The following is an 11860-nucleotide window of genomic DNA, read 5'->3' as shown; positions in this document are numbered from 1 at the left end:
GATTAAAAGTTGGTTGAGATGGTAATTGTGTCATATATAATTGTAAGAGGTCACGGGTTCAATTCTTGTTGGAAGCTAATTTTATTTTTGTTAATTGACATGACATAATTCATTACACTTAATATATTTGTATAGATTTTTTAGAATTGTAAATAAGCACTAAAGACATTTCTTATAATAGTATTCATTTAGAAATTTATGACATAATTATGTGTCGATAAATGTAATTAATGCTTATTTGTTGCTTAATATTTTTATTTTTAGCTTCTTATTATATATCGTCTTAAGGGTTGCATATTCATTACACTTAATTTATTGTTGATCATGTTGTTTCGCACTAACGACACACATTCAACGCATATGTGATAACACTAGTTTTTAAATTTTTGTTTTTTGTTTTGAGAAAAACTAAAAGTTGCAAACAAAAATTAATAACAAATCGGCTCGTAGGTGATGGAAGAAAAATAATTGTCAAGATATGAACCCATAGGCCATAGGTGAGGAAGGAGAAAACAATTTTTTTGTTTTGAATAAGGATAATTTGAAATTTGACTTATGTGCTTTGAAAGTTTTAAGAGAAAATATGTATGTAAGAATTGTGTTAGAAGTTTATAGTTATATAACTTTTTACAACCAATTTAATTTCAACATAGAAATTCAAACTTATTTACTATTAAACTAAACAAATAAAAATTAAAAAAATTAACGATACATGAAAGCCTAACTTTTTTGGTTTTGCTACATATAATCTTTAGGGCTAATATCAGCATTAGATATATTTTCAAAAAGGTATTAGTTTAAAATTTTGTGATAAAATCATGCATCAATTGATATCATTTGATTTTTTACTTTGAATTTCTTATAATTATTCGTTTGGACAGTCAACATCATCTCTGTATATATAATTGATAATTTCTTAAATATACTATTGCACAAATAATATTTTTTGTGTAATTGATCTAATTTCATGTCATATTATTCAATAAAATAATGTGCCTTTAATTGTTTTTAGAAGAAGAAAGTGGTATCTTCTAAAAAAAATTAGTAATGATTCGCAAAATATAAAATAGTCGAGCAAAGAAAAAAGAAATATCGAGGCACATCTAATACTTGCCGATGATTTGCCTGATTAGGGAAAAAGAAAAGATGGAGAACATTCCCTTCAAACATTGAGCTGGACTTGGCAAAAGTAGGACTCAAGCATCATATACTACTTTGCTTACTTGGATTGTTCCCCACCAAGGACCAACCTACCCTTTGCTTCTCGCTTTGTTTAAGGGGATTTCACACCGTCGGATTGGGTAATTAACCTCGTATTTTATAGAATTATTTGGTATATTGTTACGCACAACACATTTGAGTGTCCAATATTGATAAAAAAAAACGAGATGAATTCACTTTATAATTCAAATAGACTACTCTCCTTATTTTCATATAGTTTTAAGGTGAAACCTCTTTAGTCTTGTGAATTGGATTATAAAAGTTGCGACTCGACCCATATTTAACGACCTGGTACACCGTACATCAACAAAAGTGCTAGTATGAATTATTCTAGCTAAATTGGATTGCAATACTCATCCATTCAACATAGTCATAACTATGACCGATCACTACACTTGCATCTTTTTCCAACTCTCTCCTTCAAACACCCTGCACAGTAATTAGATCTAATTGTCATAAGTCATAATCCTATCTACATGGAGGATAAAAGAGAAGGGGCGTCTTATTCCTTCACACTGTCTAAAACTTGACAGTTAAGGCAAGCTAATAACTAACTACCTCTCACTTTGTCCTCTTCCTTAACTGGTTGATGTCCAAACAAACTGTGATAGGAACATGTCAACATGTAAGTATGTAACTAATGCCAAAATTGTACACACTAAGCTACAGATAATAAGTACACGATGAAAGTGCCTGTTATTATTGTATTTATCTTCAAGTTCACGTTCAGCTCCAAGATATCTATAATGATTACAGAAATAGAAATAACTATGCGACATACGCATAGGTCAGATGAAAAAACTTAAATGGACCCGATACACACTAAGTTAGTGTGCACCAGATCGATAAGTGATATTAACTTCATATAGTGAGTTATACAGAGATATAGTGAACTTATATACAATATAGTAGATTTTATTATCACAAAACATATAGTAAAATTATATGCAATATAATGGAGGAATTAATTAAAATGTTTTAACATACAGGAAGATCTAAGTTGCGTATTATATCATGATACGTGTTCTAACATATAAAATGATTTAGTTTCTACATGATATAGTGAGTGTCTGAATGATATAGTAAGTTTCTACATGATATAGTGTATATCTAAAATGATAGTGAGTTTCTACGTGATATAGTGTGTCTAAATGATGTAGTTAGTTTCTGCTTGATATAGTGTATGTCTGATTCTGAATGATATAGTGGATTTCTGCATAATATAGTGGGTTTCCAGATGATATAGTGGATCGTTCAGTAATGATACGTGCTTTTGGCCTCATACACACTCATGTAAACGTTAACCAGGTCCACGCAAGTCAGATTGTAGTTCAAAAGGTTAAGTTTCTAGCATATTTGACAGGGCACATGTAACATGTCTAGATATTCAATTCCATGTGAAAGTTCTCGGTATCAATCACAATCATATTCAATAAAGTTAGCACCCAACACCAGAAATATGAAGTAAAACAAAGAGTTGAATTTAACATCCAAATTCAGAAGGATTTCTAACTACACTTCCCTACGCAAGATCACACTTTCAGTGCTCTTCTAGCATGGGGGAGTGCTGTTACAAATCCAGGAAGAGCCAAAGCCAGCCAGTTCTTCACATTAATTGTCCTTCGCCTTGAACATATTTGATCAAGTGATACGCAACACAACATTTCAACAACTCGAACTCCCAGCAGAAAAAGATAGCAGCTCCCTAATAAATAATTAGAAGTTTATTACGACAGAGACATACATCAATATAAACTCCAGGAGAAATGGGCGTAAAACTTAGTCACTTATGTTGGAAGAGAGAAAAACTCTTCAAGCTGGCTTTCACTAACCACCACGCCTAACCGTTCATTTCTTACAGCATTTACCAAATCAGCTTCTATACTAGGCACAGCACCAGTACTGTGAATTTCCATGTACTCATTTAGGTTATGTACTGCTCCATCTACATGAGAAGGATAAGATAAAACGTAAAAAGCAGATAATTTTAAATGAAGGGAATTTAATCATAAACCTAACAAAAATTAGGAGCTACAATTAGGAGAACTCATCATTTCATCCTGCCTGATATACCATTTGGGGGTGGGGGTGGGGGGAGAGAGAATTTTTTTTAAACATTCTATACAAGTAAAAATCAAATCAGCTTACCATAAACGCAGACAACAAAAGCAGATCAGCTAATAAAATCTCAGACAAAAGATAAAAAGGTTAACATGCTGGGTTCTCATGATGATTAATCATGAAGAATGAATTACATTCCCACTGAAAGAGGAGATCAATTCCACATCTCTAATCTAGAGTGCGGCAAGATATGAGCCTCATGAGAGGCATTGGGTTGATGGGATGGTACCTCTGCAACAAAGAAAATAGTGTGTGCTTTAAAATTTCTTTTTCTAAAATTTTCTACTTAATTTGCATCATCTATAACCAGCAAATTGCTGCACAAGGCGGAACATGCTCTCTTTGTGATCAATGGTTGTAGGAAGAAGGTATAAGTTCATCCTAGATTCCATTTGAGCATAACCGATAGACAATTTAGCATTCTATAGCAATTACAAGAGAGAACTCTACTGAAAACCATAGAAAAGAAATTCTCAAGAGCAAATGACCAATAGCAGATGTTTATTTGATGTGATTGTATTGTACCTTCAGTAACTATGGGATCATAAGGAGGCGGTTGAGCATTCCAATTCCCATCAGAATCCTTCATGTGCCTTCTATCAGAAGCAAAACAGCGGAGAAACATGGGAGCATGTATAATTCGGTAAAACCTGACAAAATTAAAATCCACATGCTTCAGAACTCCCATAATATTGGCAAAAAAAATATTCGGTGCATGATTACGTAATATCAAAAATAGTAGATGATAAAAAATGAAGAGAGAAAAGTAATTAACTTCAAATTTTCAGAAGGAAGTGGACACACCTTCGATACTCAGAAAAGAGGGGAAATGATGGACGAAAAGTTTCTGAAACATAAGATGCTAGAGGAGAAGGAAATGGAAGAGTGGAATCCAGATCCCAAACTTGTGCAGACTTCTCATCTTCTTTTCTCTGTAGTTTGAGTCAAACATATCATAACCACAATGATCCTAAGCGGGGAGACAGAAGCAGCAGAAGCAGATGGATTGAAAATCTATTCTCATGCAGTAAATTCATTTATGAAACATTATGTCAATTATCTGTTATAATACCTGTACGCAGATTACATGGTAGTCCCACAAAATAACCCCATCAGCCCTATGGCTGGCCTTCTGATGCCAAAGTGGAATCTACAGCGAACATCCAAATCAGCACCTATAATATAAACAGTTCAAACCTCTCTTCATCTCCAGTAACTCATGACAAAATGTTGAAGACCTTATTTCAGCCTTTGATGCTTTGATTCGAATACAAATTCAGACTCAGCCCTCCAGTATGGGTCAAAGAGTTTGACAAGGAATATATCAAAGTTGAAGAACCGCATTTATTCTTATGAGTGTCTAAAGTTTTGATCAGGATACGTGGACGAGGATAATCTGTTTTGTTATGTATGTATCAAGTATAAGTTATAATTACTAATTTTCCGTTGTTGGACAAAATTAGTGCTCTAGTGTCCACACTCATTCGGAGTGTAATATACAAAATATGATACTTGAGCAAAATTGAAGAGTCTAAGCATCATAAATTTCATTCAATTCAAGCTAAGATCACATATATAATAGATGAAGCTCCAACACTTGGAGTCAGAGAGCAACTGCTACATGTGATCTCATATCTAGCAGCAAGTAGTATACTTTGATAACAGTGCAACGATTAATGTTACTCAATATCAAGTCCATCGCTGTAGAGACTAAATTCAACATACAGGAAAAAACTCCGCATGAAGATCATAGCTAATTCATGAAAGTGAAAATAAGATAGAAATAGAATGAGCAGCAAAGTTGAACTTACCTGTTTCTTATCATTAGAAATAAAAACAACAAAAAGATCAGAACCCTCCGTGTCTGCCATCCCAGAAGAACATAATTTCTTGCAAAGCCTGTATACGTTCTCCTCGCTTCAAAAATAAAGGCTGTTAATAAGCACATGATTCCAAGAATTGGCACTTGGCAGACATATAAATAGAGATCTAAAAAATGCTATTAAGTCCCTAAACATGCTGTACTACAATTAGCAGGATTGGGCATATGACGAGATAAATTCTCATGTGCCTGTAGACTGTGAAGTCAGGATCACAAGACAGCTAGAAAAAATATATGAGCTGAGAAAGTTGACATGAACATATTGTCCTGTTCATAAGACAGTCAAGGCAATAGACAAACAACATGCACGTAAAACTACTTGAACGTTTCAGGCTGTGTAATCATATTTTAGTAAATCAGCTGCATCCTGGAAATCAAGCACGGAAACATCATCATAATGGAGTAGCTATTGTCAAAAGATATAGTCAAAATGAAGGAGAACATATTCAGATCAAATCGAACATCATAACTAATAGCCATTAACTAAAAGTCCAAAACCATGTATACCCAAATTCCGAGCGTGCCAGAAACTTATAGCGATGAAGTATTAGTGTAGTGCTATAATAAACTCATCCTCTAATAAGAATAATAGTGGTAGCCTATAGAATAAATCATTTCCTAACATTTTAATCGACATTCCACCTACTTTTTGCAATGGCTAAAAAACAAATTCTCAAATGCGAACGAGTGTTTGACAGCACTTTCCCATGTTAGCAAATATAAAGGTTTAGCAAAAGCATTCTCATCAACAGTGCAGTGTCTCATGACAGGGCCAACAAAAGTCAAATATGTCTTAATGCACGGACAGAAAAAGAAAGCTTTGAAGACAAATAATGCTATGGAACACTCTACTTAACTTTTAATTGTTTCCCAGTTGCCACCCCATTCTTTCCCCAGATTCATATTTCAAAAATCCAAAATTCACAAGTTGGGTTCAGGCTCTAGATGATTTTAGACGTACTAGACAAAAGAATACTACCTCTGTATTTTTTAGTTGCACCATTTGCTTTTTCACATTTGCCGAGACGATTCTTTGAAATTTAATATCTCTTATTGTGTGTAAGTAAAAATTATAAAAATTTGATATTTGGAATCCTCACATTGAGACGAATCTAACAAGACCCCACTTGACCATGTTTTTTTCTTATATAACAATGTGAGATAGCTTAACAAAGTTGGTTGATGAATAGTGCCACAAAACCAAATGGTGCAACTAAAAAAGTACGGAGGTAGTATCATGGAAAGAAGCGACATGTCTAGAACTTGAAATTCTACTCCAATTCCCATCAGGATAATACTACTTCCTCTATTTGGATATAGAATGTGTCCACACTCTTTGTGCTAGAACTTTGACAATTCAATTTTTTCTAAAAATAATAAATTTCAACAACGGTATACCACGCAGATTTACACATCATAACTCAAAGACAAGTTTTGTGAAATTAACGGTAGAGACTAATAAGTTCTAACTACCCAAATCATATATGCCCTACTAATTTGAGATGGAGGTAATATAACAAGAAATAGGTGTATGTGTATCATGGGAAATCACATAATCAAATATATATAATATTAGGTCATACGAATTCCTGTTAGGTCACACAAATTAGGCAAGTAGAGTAAGATTAGGAGAATAACCAAAAGTGGTCATTCACCTAATAATTTCGGCCAAGATGGAAAGTGAGGGAGAATATTGTTTGAATATTTATTTCCTAATATCTATCCTTAATATAGTAACATATAAATATTAAGTGATCAACTTTTAGAGATATCTTATTATTCTATTTTGTGAGACAAAAAGAAAACCTAACCATTTCTCTTCCTCTTCTTGGTCGTGCAACATAGAGTGAGAGAGAGAAAGAGTTTCTTCCTCAATTGTTCTAGCAAGCCACCTCTTGTTCTTACTCCTTGCTTAATGGACCAACTAGAGAGGCGATACTTGAAGTCTTCAGTCTCATACTTGGAGAAGAAGCCGCACCTTGCTAGTGAATTCACGCTACGAGAGCGAGTGTTTAATTATACTTGATTAGTATTACTTCATGCATGAGATTGTGCTCTATAATTTCCGCTATTTGCATCTAAATGCCTACAACATCTTCTCACTAAAACATATTAAAAATTTAGTTAAAACTCGCAAACAAGCTCGAGTTTCACTCAAGGATCCATGAACAAAGATAGTAAGAGCTCAACACTTCACATTCAAGTATTTAACTCGACATAGTTCGTTTGCAGCCCTAATGGCAAGCATTTCACTACAATTCCCTCCCTAAAACAGCAAAATCAAAAGCAAAGATCTCTATTATATATGGCAACACATGAGGAACACCAAACAATAGATAAAAGGGGAAAAAAAGGATAACTACCTGCATCATTTGAACGAAAAAAAACGACATTTAAATTGGAATAATAGTTTTTGAAAAAACAAAATGCAAAGACAGTTCTCCTACAGAATTAATTTAATTTTCAATATTCTTTCGCTGTTTCACATGCATCGCGTGCATATAAGGCTAATAAAAGTAAAATGCAACTCTGACTAAACCATCGGCAATAAGAAAATCTATAAACTTCAAATAGCATGTATGACTCTCAGCACAATCATGGAAAATTATGCCACAAGTAATCTATAGACCTAGAAATTATAACTTAGAGACCAGCAATTATCTTCAAACAATTTATACTTTTTGATCAAAAACTCGCAAGTAAGCAACTAATCGAACCCGATTCAATGCAATAAAATCAACATCAAAAGAGCAATTCTAGGAAACAAATTTGAAATTGAAAATGCATCCAATTTTTTTTTGGAAAACGACGAAAATACATAGCGTCAATGTCAAAAAAGTTAGCATTAAAATCGGAGAGAATTGGTTGATTCACAGAAGATGAGAGAGTAAGGAAGAAATGAAATACCAGTAATAAGGTGTGTGATCGAACTGGGGAATTTCCTTGGAATCCATGAATTCGATGAGCTTGCCTTTCAATTTATAATTTTTCGCCTCAGTTCAACCGGAAAAAGTTCACGGCCATGGAAGTGTGGAATTACAGCTGTGCTTTTAAATGCCGCAAAAACGACCAATTTTGACTCAGACGCATCGTTTAAGAAGCATAACCATTAGCCACTTTATGTTGACTTGGTTGGTAATTTGGTATCTAGTACTATCTCGAGTACTATATAATTTGCTATTTGACGCCCTAGTATTTGCTACTAACGTCTTAAATACAGTGTTTTTATACTATGTATTTATACCTCCAATTTTTTTTTTCTTCTTTTCTTCACCTCCTTCTCTCCCTTCACCACCAAGGCACCAACACTGCTGCCACCACCAATATTGCCGCAACCCAACACCACACCAACACCGCCACCGCCACCACCACCACTAGTTGGTAATTATTCCACATTTACCAAAAATCACTCACTTTCCATTCCTTCTTCGACACCATCCCTGGCGCCACCACACCACCACCGGCACACCAGAAATTTTGTATCTGCCGCCGTACCACCACCACCATCACGCATCACTACCACCGGCATACCAGAGGAGACCGGAGGCGTCCATGGCAGGCGCCTAACCGTATGGTGGAGTGCCTGCCATGGACGCCTTTATTTTTTTTGAAATTTAAAAAAAAAGAAGGGAGGCGTCCATCACTTAATCCTTGTTTTATTAATTCTTTTACTTATTATTTTTTTAGGTTTTTAAAATTAAACTTGATGAACCATACAAGAATATTAAGTGAATTATTTATTTAGAATTTCTTATGTAGTTTTCACAATTTAACGTAGTCTTGTGTGTTTAAATAAATCATTTTACTTTGTTAATTGATTGAATTTACCATTTTGATGTAATACATGATTGTGTTTGTGAATTTATTAATAAGATATTTCATTAATGTAATATTCCTTATTATTTATTTTTTCAGCATAAATATACTAGATTTTATAGTCAATGTTTCTTTCTGGTGGCTCGATTATAACTTGATTCATTTCAACATGTAAGTTAATTTTTTATTGCTATATTTGAATTTGACATTCTTTTTTTTTCTTTTTTTTATAGTAGTTGATTTACTGATGGGTAGTTAAGTAAATTTATAAGAGGAGACCATAGTTTCCCCTTTACTTATACTCCCTCCGTTTTATTTTAATCTACATACTTACACTTTTCACGCATGTCAATGCAAAACTTTGATGACATATATCTTTAGTTTTGTACTCCCTCTGTTTTTTTTTATCATTCTCACTTTCTCTGTGCGCGTCTCCCAATGCACTTGCTTCTTGGAGCTTAAATATCTTTCATTATATATTAGTAAAAATTATAACATTTGAATATTAATAATGTATTAATTGAGACGAATCAAACAAGACCCCACATGACTATATTTTTTCTTATAGATTGAAAACAATGGAGAAGATTCTCTCTAAGTATATGAATAATATTAAGTGAATTATTTATTTAGAATTTCTTATGTAGTTTTCACAATTTAACGTAGTCTTGTGTGTTTAAATAAATCATTTTACTTTGTTAATTGATTGAATTTACCAATTTGATGTAATACATGATTGTGTTTGTGAATTTATTAATAAGATATTTCATTAATGTAATATTCCTTATTATTTATTTTTTCAGCATAAATATACTAGATTTTATAGTCAATGTTTCTTTCTGGTGGCTCGATTATAACTTGATTCATTTCAACATGTAAGTTAATTTTTTATTGCTATATTTGAATTTGACATTCTTTTTTTTTCTTTTTTTTATAGTAGTTGATTTACTGATGGGTAGTTAAGTAAATTTATAAGAGGAGACCATAGTTTCCCCTTTACTTATACTCCCTCCGTTTTATTTTAATCTACATACTTACACTTTTCACGCATGTCAATGCAAAACTTTGAGGACATATATCTTTAGTTTTGTACTCCCTCTGTTTTTTTTATCATTCTCACTTTCTCTGTGCGCGTCTCCCAATGCACTTGCTTCTTGGAGCTTAAATATCTTTCATTATATATTAGTAAAAATTATAACATTTGAATATTAATAATGTATTAATTGAGACGAATCAAACAAGACCCCACATGACTATATTTTTTCTTATAGATTGAAAACAATGGAGAAGATTCTCTCTAAGTATATGAATAGTGTCAAGATTCTAAGTAAGAAAGATAAAAAAAACAGAGGGAGTATTTGTAAAAATTATAAAAAGTACATATTAATAAAATACATGTTATGATGAATCTAACAAGATCCCACATGACTATATTTTCATCCGCGCATAAATCACAAATGATGGTCAAAATGAAATTTATGAATAATGTAAAATATCAAAGTGTAACAATTAAAATGATACGGGGAGTATAGTAGAGATATTTTGAGCTAAACTTGAGTAGACACTATCTTAATTTCAAAAATGACTTTTGAGTTGCCATTTTTAAAAAAATTGACTTTTGAGTTCTAATTGTTGAGCAATAGTCCATACCGCCACAAATCATTTCAATATTCTAGACGACTGACTGGTTGTTTGATTGATACGAGAAAATATAATATGTAAAAATTACTACAATTATAAAATATGTGAGGAATTTGGTTAACAAATAGTGGAAATGTACCTAAAGTCTCCCAATTAATTAGAAATTCATATAGGTATTTAGTTTTTCCATATTGTTAACCAAACACTTTTAGACCGGATTGCCAAATTGGTGTAAGAAAATAGGAGGTTTTCTAAATATAAAAAAAAATCACTGATGACATATTTATACTAAAAAAAAAGGGATATTTAACCTAGATTTTTACCGAATTGACAAAGACCCAATTTGATGAATCAGTATAAAATAGATAGCTCATAATAAATTGTACTTTTATTAATTTGGCAATGACCCAATCTCCATAACACTCACTCTAGTTTATATTAGTTTACCCACTTTACTTTTTCCATTGTTATTTATAAGTTTACCTACTTCTTCTTTTTACTGTTTTTGGAATGATCATATCAATTTTATATGAGTTTTTTTTTTTTATCCTATACACGTGGTGCAAAGGATAAGACATATATTACATCTCCTTTTAGCAAATCAAGTATCATGAGCTCCATCTTAACTAACATAGAAGATTCTCCCTAAAATTATGCTATGTATTTAGTAGTTTTTTAGTTTCCTTATCAATTGATCTAATTTAGGAAAATTCTTCTATGTTGATGCATGATATCTCTATTATATAAGACATGGGAGCTATGGTGTCCCCCTTTAAAAACTTCTTTTTGTCCTTAGCTAAATATATAATTAGATATTCAAACATCCTATAATCTATCCTTTCCTAAGTTAAAGACGGGGTTAAAATTCTAGTGATAAATTAAACTTAATAAGCATTAACAAAGTAACTTGACACAATTAGAAAAATGGTTATTTAATTAAAAAAATTACAAATTTAAATTAACTATAAGACCTTATATCTAAATGTTCATTACAATTTCTAATCACTTAATATTAGTTTGTACAACAATAATTATAAATCATACCTCTAAAATTATATTTAGATAAAATTTATTAAGAACAAACCCAAACAATCAACGTTCGCATCGCGTACATATAAGAATAGTATGATCTGGTAGAAGGGAATATAATATAAGGCCTATCTTTTGCACCAGACGTAT

At 32.3% G+C, this 11860-nt stretch overlaps 1 protein-coding gene across 2 annotated transcripts; it reads right to left on the bottom strand.

The window, feature by feature from the left end:
- Window positions 1-2576: 2576 nt before the first annotated feature.
- On the bottom strand, window positions 2577-8311 carry LOC104889357 (protein N-terminal glutamine amidohydrolase). 2 transcript variants are annotated; one of them, XM_057393154.1, is made up of 6 exons: window positions 8132-8311; window positions 5154-5259; window positions 4415-4492; window positions 4147-4274; window positions 3868-3992; window positions 2577-2926 (listed from the first exon to the last, which is right to left on the bottom strand). In XM_057393154.1, the coding sequence occupies exons 1-6, from the start codon at window positions 8176-8178 to the stop codon at window positions 2754-2756; spliced, it is 657 nt and encodes a 218-aa protein (XP_057249137.1). In that variant the 5' UTR covers window positions 8179-8311; the 3' UTR covers window positions 2577-2753. The 2 variants fall into 2 exon arrangements, with proteins under 2 accessions (XP_057249137.1, XP_010672853.1); XM_010674551.4 differs by having other exon boundaries at window positions 2577-3166; window positions 8132-8308.
- Between the last annotated feature and the right edge of the window lie 3549 nt (window positions 8312-11860).

The sequence above is a fragment of the Beta vulgaris genome, chromosome 3 (assembly GCF_026745355.1).
Source record: "Beta vulgaris subsp. vulgaris cultivar EL10 chromosome 3, EL10.2, whole genome shotgun sequence".
Lineage (NCBI taxonomy): Eukaryota > Viridiplantae > Streptophyta > Magnoliopsida > Caryophyllales > Amaranthaceae > Beta > Beta vulgaris.
The sequence above is the reverse complement of the archived record's forward strand: the minus strand, read 5'-3'. Positions and strand labels throughout refer to the sequence as shown.